We start from the raw sequence: 15724 nt of genomic DNA on the forward strand, positions 1-15724 counted from the left end.
AACCAAGCCAGCCTGGACTTAGGTAGCAGAACTGGTCACTGCTGCATCTCAAGTCAATAGAACATCCAGCAGCACCGCAAAAAAGCTCAATGATCTGCTGTATTTCACAAGGATAGATGCCACCATCTGCAATCTATTATCTCATACTCACAGGGTCACAATTCTCTCTAATTCCACCACTGCACACACCTCTCTGAAAGGCTCAAGGACTCCAAATCTCATTTTTACATGGCTCGCACCAACCTCATATTCCTCAGTTACTAATCCTTCCTGCCTTCTGTCCCTCCTCCACACTGACTGGGGCCTTCCCTACCTCTTTATTACAACTAACTGCTGTTCCATTCATTTCCATCATATTCAATGTCCTCCTCTTATCTCAATGCAGAAAGATTTGGCCGACTCTCTGTGTTGATGTCTCCACTGCACCCCAGCTGACCAACTTGTAATCCCTGGACTGGCTGCACTTGCCCTGCAAGACTGACTGTGTCCTAGCCCCTGGACTGCAAGGACACAGATTTTGAAATTTGGTAGGACTAAGCTCCTGACTCACCATAGCCAAGCCTCAGGACTTGAATTTGCCAAGTCCCTTGATTGAGCATTGGTTACCTTGATTGATTGTAGTCCTCCTTCACCCCACTGAGGACTGGTCCCTCTGACTTGTACAGAATGCTCAAAGGCCATGCCGTGTGTTTGCTGGCAGATGCTGCAAGTGTGACACTGATGTGGCTGAGTGCCATATAACAATGTATCCATCTCCATGGCTGTTCAGTACTCCCTGCTTCTTATTTTGCGTTAAAAGCAATGTGAGCTACAGAGGCTGGCACCCTTTAACTAAGCACTATAGACTACATGTACTGAAATGCAATGTGATCCACACAGAGTCTGGCAGACTGTAAGCCAGTTCTGAAATCAGTGAGTGTGCGCTATGAAATACTGTGAAGTTCACAGGGGCTTCAAGTAAGTGCAAAGAGAATGAGCTCTAAGGAAGTAAGCTAAAAGCCATAGGATGCATCCTGCACAAATGCACAAAATGAATTTATGTTCTTAAACAAATCCTTGAATTAAAGTGCTGAAATCGTATAGAAGTTGGTCCAAAAGTGGCATGTTGATATAGTGATAATGGGAACTGCAGATGCTGGAGAATCCAAGATAATAAAATGTGAGGCTGGATGAACACAGCAGGCCCAGCAGCATCTCAGGAGCACAAAAGCTGACGTTTCGGGCCTAGACCCTTCATCAGAGTTGATATAGTGAGACTGGTTTGTTGATACAGGCTTGCCAACGAAAGGTTAAGGAAGGTGATGTCCATACAGCATGCCAGGATTTTGTCAAAAAACACAGTTATATGATTGGCTGGGACAAAGATTTGGTGAGCTGCAGCTACTGGGCTTACTGTGACCACTCTGACTTACATGTTGGGAATTGTACGGGTTACTTTCTTAGGGAAGGAGAACAGGATTGGAAGCAGTGTATAAATAAGGTAGGTTCCTGAATCAATGAGATGCATAGCAATAAGATTTCTGCCACTCAGTGGCAAGGTTGAGAAGTCTCCATTTTAGGCTAATGGCAAATCGTGAAAATTTTTCTCAATGTCAATTGTTTTTCATTTTATTTTCCAAACATTTACACGAATATTCACAACATAGCACCACTTAGACCAACATTTTAACCAACTATTTTTTCCTAATTATGCTGCATTTGCAACCAAAATATTACTTTCTGCAAGAAACGTGAACTACTTATTTTTTATTTTGAATGAATAAATTGCATTTTCAGGGAATCTGTTCCATTGATTGATTGGGCATTCTTTTCCTGCAACTTCACCTTTGAATGCTGATGTTAACTTATTCAAAGCACATTGCTAGTGCTTCTGTTCCAAATTACACATTACGTACGTCTTTTGCAGTAGGCTGATGAGGAGCAAGCATTTTCAAAGCAACAGAAGATGTCATTAACACAGCTATCAAGCAGCATTTACTGAAAATCTACTCAAAAATGTTCAGTTTGGCTTCCACCAGAACCACTTAAATTTAGATCTGATTGTAACCTTGTTATAAATACAGATGCAACAGCTGAATTCCAGAAATGATGTGACAGGGATATGTAGTGAAATCAAGTCAGCAGTGAACTAATGGGAGATGGTGCTGCTGTTGAAACATCTCACCAACATGCCCAGGATTGAAGCCGTAAATCACTCAAAGTCAGCTCTGCTGTGCAGAGCATGTCATTTGTATGCCTGACACCAACTTCCAAAGCAACTGCTCTACTTTGAACTAGGTTGCAACTGGAGACCTCCAGGAGGACAGTGAAAACATTTTAGGGATGTCCTCCAAGCATTCCTGATGAGATCAAAATCCCCACCCACTTCATGGGAGTCCCTTATTTACAAGTTACCAGAACGGAAAAGGATAATTTAGGAAAGCACTGAACACATTGTAAGTGACTACATTTTAATCTTCTTTCGGACTATAAACTGAAAATTGGAATTTGGCCTGCCATGTTATTAAAAATACCAGGAGAGGGCTTGCAACTTGAAGACTCCACTGGACTGTACAGTATACACGTTGGCTGCTCAGGAGTGTTAATTTTTGGAGCAGTGAGGAGGGGGCTTTGAGACAGGGTAGCACCAGGATTTTTTGAGTTAGAGAACAACTTCCTAACCACAACCTTCAAATTAGTCAGGCTACTGTTGTTACAAGCCTGTGAGCACAGTGCATTCACAGATATCCAGAAGCTTAGAAAAAACAACCAACTCTCACTGGTGCTGCTTCCCTCTCTTGTCTGGAATTGAAAACTTCATCAATTTTGCCTCCAATTTCAACCCTGCCCTCACTTTCACCTGGTCTGTCTCTGATTCCTCCTTTCCATTCCTTGACATTTCTATTTCCATTTCTGGGGATAGACTGCCCACTAATATCCACTCTCAACCCCACTTCCTGTAAAGACTCCATTCCATTCTCTCAGTTCCTCCGTCTCCATCGTATATGTTCAGACAAGCCAACTTTGACAAGGGAGCCTTCAAAATGTCCTCTTTCTTCCTCAACTGAGGATTCCCCAGCTCCGTTGTTGACAGAGCCCCAAACCCGGTCCAACCCATCTCCCGCACTTCTGCCCTCACCCTTTCTCTTCCCTTCCGCAACAGCAATAGGGTCCCCCTTATCCTCACCTGCCATCCCACCAGCATCCACATCCAGAAGATCATCAGATGCCATTTCCACCACCTCCAGCAAGAAGCCACCACCAGACACATATTTCCCTCCCCTCCCTTGTCCACCTTCCGCAAGGACCGTTCCCTCCGGGACACCCTGGTCCACAGTTCCTTCACCCCCAACACCTCCCCACTGCCCTACGGCACCTTCCCCTGTAATCGACGAAGGTGTGACACCTGCGCATTTACCTCCTCCCTCCCCACTATCCAAGGGCCCAAACATACCTTCCAGGTGAAGCAACACTTCACCTGCATTTCCCAGAATCTAGTCTTACTGCATTTACTGCTCATAATGTGGTCTCCTCTACATTGGGGAAACGAAGGGTAGACTTGGCGACCGCTTCACAGAACATCTACATTCTGCTCGCAGAAAAAAGACCCTGAACTACCTGTTGCTTGCCACTTTAACGCTGCACCCTGCTCCCTGGCCAACATCTCTGTCTCTGACTTGTTGCAGTGCTCCATTGAAGCATAGCGCAACCCGGCAGAACAACACCTCATTTTCTGCTTGGGGACCCTGAAGCCCTCTGGACTCAATATTGAGCTCAATAATTTTAGGGCCTAAACTCTCCCATGTCCCAGCACCCACCCCAAACACGAGGTCTTGTTGTCACTTAGGCTGCCTTTCCACCGCCCCTCACCCCCACCATTACTAGTCTCTAATAGTTCCCACTAACAACTATTCACACTCCCAGCCTGATTGTTATCAACTCCTGTCTGTCTAACTGTCCTTCTCTCTCTTAAGGCTCTATCCTATTGTTAACTCTGTTTTTTCCTTCACAGGTGCTGCCAGACCTGCTGCGCTTTTCCAGTGACTTTGTTTTTGAACCATCTCTCAGCATCACTCTTTGTCAGTGAAGAAAACAAAACAGGGAGACTCTGAAAAGAGATAACAAGGTGTAGAGCTGGATGAACACAACAGGCCAAGCAGCATCAGAAGATCAGGAAAGCTGATGTTTCGGGTCTAGACCCTTCTTCAGAAATGGCCCAAAATGTCAGCTTTCCTGCTCCTCTGATGCTGCTGGGCCTGCTGTGTTCATCCAGCACTACACCTTGTTATTTCAGATTCTCCAGCATCTGCAGCTCCTACTATCTCTGAGACTCTGAAAAGAGAGAGTTTGAACATAAGAAAATAAGAACTACATCAAAGATTGACCGTCACTCTGCAGACAATATTGTACTAACATCACTACAAAAAAAGTCAAAAGAACTAAGAGAAAAAACTCATCCCACCCACACGGTTAGGACTCTTGAACAACAAAATTTGCTCTTCTCTATTTATATTGTTTTCCCAAAATATTTGCTTCAAACTCTCTGTGTTTGCCTGTCTTACTCACAATTGGATGTGTTTGTGTTTGTGTTTTTAAAGTGTATAGCTTAAAGATGACAGTAGTCTGAAAGGAAGGCCAACTATAGCAAAATTCAGCAGGAGCTGGGAAATGTGGATTGGGAGCAGCTGTTTGAGGGTAAATCAATATTTGATATGTGGGAGGCTTTTAAAGAGAGGTTGATTAGAGTGCAGGACAGACATGTCCCTGTGAAAATGAGGGATAGAAAGGGCAGGATTAGGGAGCCATGGATGACAAGTGAAATTGTGAGACTAGCAAAGAGGAAAAAGGAAGCATACATAAGGTCTAGGCGACTGAAAACAGACCAAGCTTTGGAAGAATATCAGAAGAGTAGGACCAATCTGAAACAAGGAGTTAAGAGGGCTAAAAGGGGTCATGAAATATCTTTAGCAAACAGGGTTAAGGAAAATCCCAAAGCCTTTTATTCGTACATAAGGAGCAAGAGGGTAACTAGAGAAAGGGTTGGCCCACTCAAGGACAAAGGAAGGAGAAAATGAGTGAGATTCTTAATGAGTAGTTTGCATCGGTATTCACCAAAGAAAGGCACATGATGGATGTTGAGATTAGGGACAGATGTTTGTTTACTCAAGGTCAAGTGGGCATAAGGAGGGGGGAAGTTTTAGGTATTCTAAAAGGCATTATGGTGGACAAGTCCCTAGGTCCGGATGGGATCTATCCCAGGTTACTGAGGGGAGCAAGAGAGGAAATAGCTGGGGTCTTAACAGATATCTACGCAGCATCCTTGAGCATGGGTGAGCTCCCAGAGGACTGGAGAATTGCTAATGTTGCCCCCTTCTTTAAGAAGGGTAGCAAGGATAATCTGGGTAATTACAGACCAGTGAGCCTGATGTCAGTGGTGGGAAGCTGCTGGAAAAGATACTGAGGGATAGGATCAATTTACATTTGGAAGCAAATGGACTTATGAATGATAGGCAGCATGGTTTTGTGCAGGGAAGGTCATGTCTTATCAACTTGATAGAATTCTTTGAGGAAGTGACAAAGTTGATAGCTGAGGGAAGGGCTGTGGATGTCATATACATGGACTTCTGTAAGGTGTTTGATAAGGTTCCCCATGGTAAGCTGATGGAGAAAGTGAAGTCGCATGGGGTCCAGGGTGTACTAGCTAGATGCATTGAGAACTGGCTGGGCAACAGCAGACAGAAAGTTGTGGTGGAAGAAATTTTCTCAAAATGGAAAACTGTGACCAGTGGTGTTCCACAGGGATCCATGTTGGGACTATTGTTGTTTGTGACATACATAAATGATCTGGAGGAAGGTACAGATGGCCTGATTAGCAAGTTTGCAGATGACATGAAGATTGGTGAAGGAGCAGATAGTGAAGGGAACTGTCGTAGAATACAGTAGAATATAGATAGATTGGAGATTTGGGCGGAGAAATGGCAGATGGAGTTCAATCCAGGCAAATGCGTGGTGATACATTTTGGAAGATCCAATTCAAAAGCAAATTATACAGTAAATGGAAAAGCCCTGGGGAAAATTGATGCACAGAGAGATCTGGCTGTTCAGGTCCATTGTAGCCTGAAGGTGGCAACACAGGCCAATAGAGTGGTCGAGAATGCATACGGCATGCTTTCATTCATTGGACGGGCTATTGAGTACAAGAGTTGGCAGGTCATGTTACAGTTGTATAGGACTTTGGTTCAAACACATTTGGGATACTGTATACAGCTCTGGTCCCCACATTACTGAAAGGATGTGGATGCGTTGGAGAAGGTGCACAGGAGGTTCACCAGGATGTTGCCTGGTATGGAGGGCTCTAGCTATGAAGAGAGGTTAAATAGATTAGGATTATTTACATTAGAAAGACGGCAGTTATGGGGGGAACCTGATTGAGGCCTGCAAAATCAGGAGAGGTATAGACAGGGTGGATAGCAGGAAACGTTTTCCCAGAGTGGGGACTCAATTACTAGGGATCATGATTTCAAGGTGAGAGGGGAAAAGTTTAAGGGAGATATGTGTGGAAACTTCTTTACGCAGAGGGTGATGGGTCCCTGGAACGCATTGCCAGCAGAGGTGGTAGAGGCGGCACGATAGTGTCATTTAAGATGTATCTGGACAGATACATGAATGGGCAGGGGATAGAGGGATACAGACGCTTGGAAAATAGGTGACTGGTTTAGATAGAGGGTCTGATTGGTGCAGGCTTGGAGTGCCAGAGGGCCTGTTCCTGTGCTGTAATTTTCTTTGATAATGGGAACTGCCGATGCTGGAGAATCCAAGATAACTAAGTGTGGAGCTGGATGAACACAGCAGGCCAAGCAGCATCTCAGGAGCACAAAAGCTGATGTTTCGGGCCTAGACCCTCTCTGATGAAGGGTCTAGGCTCGAAACGTAAGCTTTTGTACTCCTGAGATGCTGCTTGGCCTGCTGTGTTCATCCAGCTCCACACTTTGTTATCTGTAATTTTCTTTGTTCTTCAGTTGCATATCAATAGTAAGGAATTTACTTTTCGACCATAAGACCATAAGACATAGGAGTGGAAGTAAGGCCATTCGGCCCATCAAGTACACTCTGCCATTTAAATCATGGCTGATGGGCATTTCAACTCCACTTCCCTGCACTCTCCCCATAGCCCTTGATTCCTTCTGAGATCAAGAATTTGTCGATCTCTGCCTTGAAGGCATCCAATGGCCCGGCCTCCACTGCACTCCGTGGCAATGAATTCCACAAGCCCACCACTCTCTGGCTGAAGACATTTCATTTCATTTCAGTTTTAAATTTACCCCCTTTAATTTTAAGGCTGTGCCCACGGGTCCTAGTCTCCCTGCCTAATGGAAACAACTTCCTGGTGTCCACCCCTTCTAAGCCATACATTATCTTGTAAGTTTCTCTTAGATCGCCCCTCAACCTTCTAAACTCTCATGAGTACATTCCCAGGATCCTTAGCCATTCATCATACGTTAAACCTACGATTCCAGGGATCATCCATGTGAATCTCCACTGGACACGGTCCAGGGCTAGTATGTCCTTCCTGACGTGTGGGGCCCAAAATTGGACACAGTATTCTAAATGGGGCCTAGCTAGAGCTTTATTAAGCCCCAGAAGCACATCGTTGCTTTTATATTCCAACCCTCTTGAGATAAACGACATAAACATTACATTCGCTTTCTTAATCACGGACTCTACCTGCAAGTTAACCTTTAGAGAATCCCGGACCAACACTCCTAGATCCCTTTGTATTTCTGCTTGACGAATTTTCTCATCGTTTAGAAAATAGTCCATGCCTGTATTCTTTTTTCCAAAATGCAAAACCTCACATTTACTCACATTCAATTTCATCAGCCATTTGCTGGACCAGTCTCCTAAAATGTCTAAATCTTTCTGCAGCTTCCATTTATTTACCATTTGTTAAAGAAGAAGTTTGTTTATAATAAATGGTTATCTTCTTGCTAGAGACAAAATCTATTGTGAATTACTTTTGTTCTGAATAGCAGTCAGTCAAGCAAGTCAATAATCTTGGTGGTTGAATTGGATACGACACTCCGCGATGGTTTGTGGAATAGCAGAACTCAATTGTTGCAACATTCCTCCCAACTGAATCATGACAACATCAAGAGATCACTTATCCGGAACAAACTGTGGAAACAACAGAGAGAATGTACAAACCTCCAAACACTTCGTGACAACTAAATTTTATTTTGGCAGTTCATGACAGGAATTGTGAACTGCGTATGAAAGCGGTGAGGTGAACTAATAATGAGATGCAAATATAAGGAATTAAGATTATATTCACTTTTTAATGAGATTCAGAACTCACTTTGGAAAATTTAAAGGGAAACTTGGAATCTGTTTTGAGAATCAGATTTTTTTTATTTTCCCATGTTTCTCAGCATTTCCCACGCCACTCAAGGGTTGGGAAAATTTCATCCCCCATCTTCCCAACCCTTTAAACATGATTTGTTCCACAACTGATTGAGTTTGCAGATTCCCCATTGATCATTGACTTCCCCATTGACTTCCATTTCAGAGCCCATTGAACTAGAATGGAAGTCAGTCATCCTTGACCCCAAGGAACTGCCCAAGATGAAGTAAAACTCAGTGTTCTGCCAAAGGAAATTCCTCTGCCAATGGAAGCTGGATCAAAAAATGCAGCACCATACAAATCACTAGGCACTAAACACAACCTTCAAGCAATGCTAATAGCTGACTTCAGTCAACTCAGTTGTAGAGTTGACCTGAATTGAATTACTTTTATTGTCACATGTACTCAAATGAGTACAGTGAAAAGTTTACAAGTTGCAACTTACGGCACCATAGGCCTGGGTACGTGGGGTTTGGAAATCTCGCACAGATCCTGAATGCTAACCAGAGTCTCTTCTTGGAAAGTTCATATCTATCTTTATTGGGTAAGAACATTAGTTCATTGTACTAAAATGCCTTAAGACATTATAAAAGTTTCTTTTTGATAAAGCCATCTAGAATAAATGATCATTTCGGTGCAATCAAAACCATTTGGCAAATTACACTAAATGCAGGAGCTATCAGTTTTTGTTAACTGTTTATGCCCAGCCAGATCACATGGTGTTGCAAGATTTAAGAAATCTGGTGAAATTTATTCTTTTCTAATAATTCATGTTTGTCAGGTCAGGTGTGGGGATGAGGGCAATCGTTGAAATTTACATTTAGAAACACAGAAAATGAATCTTGATGTACAGCCTTCGGTTGCTTGCAGGATAATTAAAGGTGGTTTGAAATTCAGCATTATTTTAAATGTAGCACTATTATGACAAAGTTTTTTTGACTGGGCAATGCTTTAGCATGAATTATCATCAACACAACATACACTTTATGTGATTTCAGCGTGCAGATGTCACTAAATATCCTCAAGAGGCAATGAATCAATATCATGTTGACATTAGCATTAGACAACATTAAAATCAGCCAGTCCAGACATTTTTACAGCTTAACTGCACCAAACCATTAACAACGTTAATACTACCCTGACGATAGTTCACCTTTATATCCACAGACTGTTCTAGAATATTTTGTTTTTAATGGGTACACCACAAATCAATGACAACTGGCAGCTTGAAGTATGTTACTTGCCATATCAAGTCTACCAGGTGACTCACTCTTGACTGAACAGCAATCTTCACTTCACAATTTTTTTTCATTTTAAAGGGATTTTGACAATGTTAGAAACAATTAGAGTTAATTTCACAAATGGAAAGCAACTTACTCGCTTCAAGGTCCTCCCATGTATTAGATGATGTGTGACAAAGAACACATTATCTTAAATCACAGCAGGCTTTTTAACAAGATCACTTCCTATAGGCTTCCTATGAAGAAAGTAGCTTCCTTAAGGAAATGAATGAATGATTACTTAGCCATGCCTGAGTAGATTCATATTTTTAAGGCAAGAATATTGATCATTAGATAAAAATGTCAGCTACTAGATGAAGTGTGTTTCATAGTAAGTACAACATGAAGTAATTAACCCTCTCTCTTAGAGCTGTTTTCTGATTGCTTGGTACAGCAGCCCTTCAGAATGGTGGGGGGTCAGAGGTTAAAACTGTGAAAATAAAGAGTCTGGATCCATTTTCCAAATGTTGCTTGATTGTCATAAAGTGATCTTACCAAAAATAAAAAGACAAAGTCATCATATTAGTACCTGATGAAATTTACCTCCTCTTTTTTGCACTGCATGTTATCTTGCACAGCGCTGGATGGTTTTTGCAAGAGAGGGCAATGATAGTAAGATCTAACTGGCTGAATTAAATAAACGAAAAAACAAGTCAGTACTAACTGCGGATTACTATATAAATATAAAGCACAAAAAGAACAGGGATAGACCGAGCTGTCCATAACGTATTACTTTTAAATTTTACCTTCATCACAATAATGTAACGCACACATCTTCAATAAAATGGTGGTGATAAGTGCAAATTATTTTGCAAAACTATTTCACAAAGATAGGATTCCGCACACATTTACCATCTCAGACAAGGAGAATGTAGCCACATCAAGGTCATTCTACACCTCATCATGAATATTTGAATGTTAATATAAGCCACAGTCGTACATGAAGTGAAAATGTCAAAACTGCTTCTGGACACAAATTGGGTGAATATTTTCTTTACAATTTCTGAAAACAATCAAGAGAGAAAAGCAGGGCTCTTAGTATATCTTTTTCCTGCTGAATAGCACAAATACATTTCTTTTCACAACAGAAATATAGGCAGAACATATTCTTTCCTAATAGTTAAATTAAAGGAAATTTAATTGAAAATTGTTGCACAGTGCAAATTCTGAATTTTTAAAATATTTCCAGCTTGCAAGCACACGTGGCATGAATAAAGCATTTATCCTTGTTATTATTTCAGATCAAATCACGTATGTGGCTTAAATTCTAGGGGACTTTCTGAAAACATTCCTGTGTGACCACTATAGCAACTGAAGCAAAACACATACATAGGTTTCCTGCAGCTGCCAAAACCATCAATTATATTGGCTACTTCCTTTGAAAATACTTGGCACTTGCTCCTTGAAACACTGAAGTAGTCCAAATGCTAAAGCAGAATAGCTCTGTCAAAGCTGGCTCAACTTGAACTCAGTAGAGGGAGATTTTTTTTAAAACGATGCTGCATATTTCAGCCAAGAGGTCCACTCATTTCTCTAAAACAAAATTTGATGGTTTGCCAGAGTAAAATATCTTTACTATTAGAGAATTGTATTTATCCAAGGTCAGCATGTTATAATAAAAACCTGGATCTCCAGAACGCTGCTCCACAGCACTGTGTGCTGGCACCAAGACTTTCACAATTCCCTGCAGAGCTAGTTCCTGATCACAAGCGTGAGGAGTTGCTGAATTGAGGCTGAATGTTTCTCTACACGGAATAACAGAACACCCAAGCTGCTCTCACCCATCTTCTACTAGCTGACTGTACTGTGGGATTGGCAGCAATCTGAGGGCTAATCTTCTATGGCAACTCTGAAATTTTCAAATTAACTAAAAAGTCACATATCAAACCTTTCATGAAGATAAACAAACTAAGAAATTCTTATTCCACTGTAAATTTCAGCTGAGCTCAAGAATACATTGTTTATAAACTGGACTTTGATCTACAGTTATGTTTTGCAAATTACTTTAGGCATGAAATGAAGTTTTACATCATTCTTCCTGTTTCTATAACTGTTTTACAATTTCAGCTCATTCATGCGACAAGTTTTAGTATTCCCGCAAAGCTGGTTCACCTCTTCATTACGTTAAATTTGTGGGGGGTTATTAGGTGTGTATGTTTGAACCCGTTCCAAAGTTAAGCAATATGCAATTCTCTCCTTGGCAGAGTCTCAGTTCCATTTAGACTCATACAGTTATACAGCACGGAAACAGACCCTTCGGTCCAACACATTCATGCTGATCAGATGTTCTAAACTGATCTCGTCCCATTTACCAGCATTTGGCCCTAATCCCTCTGAACCCTTCCTATTTATGTACTCATCCAGATGTCTTTTAAATATGGTAATTGTACCACTTCCTCTGAGTCCTCATTCCATACCACCCTCGGAATGAAAAAGTTGCTTCCCAGGTCCCTTTTAAATTTTTCCCCTTTAAAAGTAAACCTTTGTTCTAGCATCAAGTCATAAGTGTCACTGATTCCAGAATCAGGCTTCAATTGCATTACAACTGCCGTACACCGAAAACCAGCTCTATGTGTGCAACGTCAATTGCATCATCTAAATACAACATTGCTGTTCAAATCTCAAATCAAAGAAGTGCACAACAACACAAAAGACGGTTGCATATGGTAGCCATTTGCTTTTTGATTTACTGAAGCTTGTTCTGTAAATTATAAAATAAATACAAACAAGTTAACAGAATCAACTTCTAGTCACTAATTTCCTTACATATACTGACTGTTTCAAAATAAAGGAGTTTCAATTGGTGACAGATCCGTTGCAAGATCTGTAATCCTACACTAAAGTATCAAATGTACAGTAGACACTGTGTAAAACTTCCTCACAAGACACATGAATAATGGGTAAAAGGGGCTGCAAATCTGCACGCTGCAGAAAAATTCATTAATTCTTGGGATAACAAAGAAACTGAAGCCTTTGTTAACACAAAATTAATGCAAAATCCTTAAAATCCACAGAGCGCTGACATGCTGCCATGGCAACAGATTACATCTTGTTATAAATTACTGCTTTTCTGTAAACCAATATATGTACAATCAATTATGACATTTTGGCTGTGATTATGTTAGAAGATTCCAATTTGTATCTCACTAACAAGTCAAAATGCAGGTTATACATTAATCAGATTCATATATGTTATCACTCATCCACTCACTGAGTTACAATCGCATTGTGACAAACCTAATTGTTCCTAGCCCAAAGCAGAAAATTAGCCCACAAACCTGAAGTCAGATAACCCCGTGATGTAGAAGCAATAAAAGCAGGTGGGAAATGCTTGTGCAAACGGTAGTCCTTTTCGCTGCGGGACCTAATGCGGTCTGAGGCCCGGTCTGAAAAATCTGAGCTAGGCCAGGCCCGCCGTAAGGTTGTACTCCTTGTTTTCTTCATTTGGAAGCTACATGCATCTAATCCTTTAGCAATGTGAATCGGGTTCCATATCTCTTGCTGTGCTCTATTCGATTAGAAATAAGCCAACGTGCTGGAAGAATTAGTAAATATTCTGGTACTGCCTCCCCCACATCGTGAACTGCAGGCTTGTTCCTATACCTTGACTGATCCAATTTTACACACATCCCACAATGCATTACACTTCATTTAAAATTGCCACTGCTTATAGTTTCCAGCTTCACATAAGGAAAAAAAAGGCACATAATGTGGCTTCTCAGCCAAAGAACAGGCAGCGATTCGCAGCGTGAAAAGCCTTGGGATCTCAGACAATAGCTCAATTCAGCATAGGAGCACTTGGCTAACTGTGAGCCAGAAAACAAAAGAACCAAACAAATTAGAAACCCAGCCTTGGGTTTTGACCCCAACAGTACACCCAGGAACTGCAGAATGCAACGTCAATCCCCTCTGTCACAAGATTAGAATAATACTTTGATGACAGCGAAAGTGGTCTTCTGCCGACAACAAAATCCAATCAGTGGAAAAGGATGAGCAGAATACATAAATCAGAAACCAATCTCCAGTTCAAAAGCCCTGCAGCTGCTTTCGCATAGAGAGGTTGTAAGCGTATGTCTGTCCGCAGCTGAGGATTAGAGTTCCTGCAGGTATCTGTGAAGCAATCTATTCCTGAGAGATACGCAAGTAACGAAGACCCAACGTCATAGCCATATTTTCTTTCACTCTTCTCAGGAATTTTTTAGAGACTGGCCTCCACTTATCGGTGTGGACGAGAAAAGCTGGGCTGCAAGTGGTTCCAAATGTTTAGCTTTCAAATTTTGTTAAGCGTAGAGTCGAGTCTGCTGTGTTGCTCTGGCTGCTGTACTGATGAATGGCTCCCTGCTTCTGAATACAGTGAACAGCTATTGAACGGCAGGAAACGAGTCAGCCACCCAGTCCCATGCTAATCAAGGAGCTGTCTTATGTCAGACGCACTGATTCCGTCAAGCTTCGCAGTTTTAATGTACAACCCTCAGGCCCACTGCTAACCTGGCCAGATTCCAATAGCTATAATCAGAATTAGTGTATTTACATCTAAAACTGCAGATCTTAGGGTGGCCCAAAATGCATCATAAACAGAGCCTTTTGATGCTAAAGTACTGCTGGTAGTGTGCCTTTCTAATCAACATTTATTTGTTAAAAAAGTCTGTCAAGACATGGTAGGCAGGTCAGCTCATGCAACAGCTGTAATAGACTTCTGACACTAGAAAGTTATGAAATTCATCTGTAATAGCAGTTGAAACAGAAACAATAACTACATACTGGCTATTAGCAACTGACACAACTACCCTCAAGTTTGCAATATCAACAAGCTCAGTTTCGGATCAGCTGTTTTCTGGCACGTAAAATCATTCAGTGCTATCAAAGAGTGGAACACAAGGGGGAAAGCTGCAGCATATGCAACTCTATACTTGCACTGCACTGGATTGCAAATCTCTTGTGAAAAATTAATCAATCATAGTTAGCCCGTCTACTATAACGTGAGAAATCGCTTGACATATTGATTATAATTAACTGCTTTCCTGCAAATTTATGAGACACGAAAAGAAAGAAATCAAACAAAGACTGACCAGTAGAAAATATCCTGGAAACAGTGATGTCTCCTATCCTCTAAGTATAAAAATAAGCAATGGAAAAGTGAACAGATTTCAAATTTGTTAGATGCACTTTGTAGAGAAAGAGAAAGAGAAATTGAGAGGGTGTTGGGGCTGGTGGTGAGAAGATTTAATATTTTTGTTGAAATTTACTCCAAGGAACAGGATGGGGAATTCTTTCCCAAAAAGGAAGGGTGTACTGGCAGGATTCCATTTGGGCTGAGAGATATCATACATTAAACTGTGAAGTTAATATTTACAAAAAAGTTGTATTTATTTTAAAATACAGGACAAATATTTTCATTCACAGCTTTCTGGTGGAATGCTTGAAACAACAAATGTTCCAACTCACCAACTGTCTTTTAACTTTATGTGTTGATATTTAATTGCAAACAGCCACAAAATCACAGCTACCTCATGGCTACAGATGAAGAATTTGAAAAGCACTTGACCTCCTCCCGATTAACTGCACCAACAGAATTCATCAGAAACTTGAATTTTCTTTGTTGAAAAGATGGCAGGAAACAAGGTTTTCCCATGAAAACGTGGATGTTGTTGTAGAAATTTGGCACACCTTATTTCATGCATTGAAAAAGAATGCAGATCCCATTTTCCATTTTTTTTTGGAAATTCGCCAACAAAGAATGATCACTTCACAATGGGGATGGGATTGGGTGAGGAATGACTGCATGAACCTAAGACAATTAAAACAGACTTGGCATAAAATTCACACAGGATTTCAGTGATGTTAGGGAAACTATCAAAGATAGTATTCAATTGCCAAGCCAAGACAGCTACACCAAACAGGGCCCCAGGGGCTCGAAGTGCTTTCTGAAAATTGAGAAGAGGGTGGTGCATCTCCTCAGCTTGAAATGATCTGCACCAGCCTCCATTACTAAATCTGGCAAGATTCTTTGTAATCACAATGCTTTCTTATTATAGTGCTGCATAGTGCGTGAATGGGCCACTTT

At 41.2% G+C, this 15724-nt stretch overlaps 1 protein-coding gene across 6 annotated transcripts in view; it reads right to left on the minus strand.

Annotated features, from left to right (window-relative positions):
- The window catches only part of LOC125451022 (storkhead-box protein 2-like), a 292747-nt gene that overhangs the window by 111593 nt on the left and 165430 nt on the right, over window positions 1-15724 (minus strand). For 2 of the 6 annotated variants that reach the window (XM_048527667.2, XM_059644843.1), the window contains exon 1: window positions 12939-14051. The exons of the other annotated variants lie outside the window; for them this stretch is intronic. In XM_048527667.2, coding sequence (XP_048383624.1) covers window positions 12939-13104 — 166 coding nt within the window. In that variant the 5' untranslated portion in view covers window positions 13105-14051. Of the gene's footprint in view, window positions 1-12938; window positions 14052-15724 lie in introns of those variants that run through there. 6 annotated transcript variants of the gene reach the window in all.

The sequence above is a fragment of the Stegostoma tigrinum genome, chromosome 3 (assembly GCF_030684315.1).
Source record: "Stegostoma tigrinum isolate sSteTig4 chromosome 3, sSteTig4.hap1, whole genome shotgun sequence".
In the NCBI taxonomy this organism is placed as follows: domain Eukaryota; kingdom Metazoa; phylum Chordata; class Chondrichthyes; order Orectolobiformes; family Stegostomatidae; genus Stegostoma; species Stegostoma tigrinum.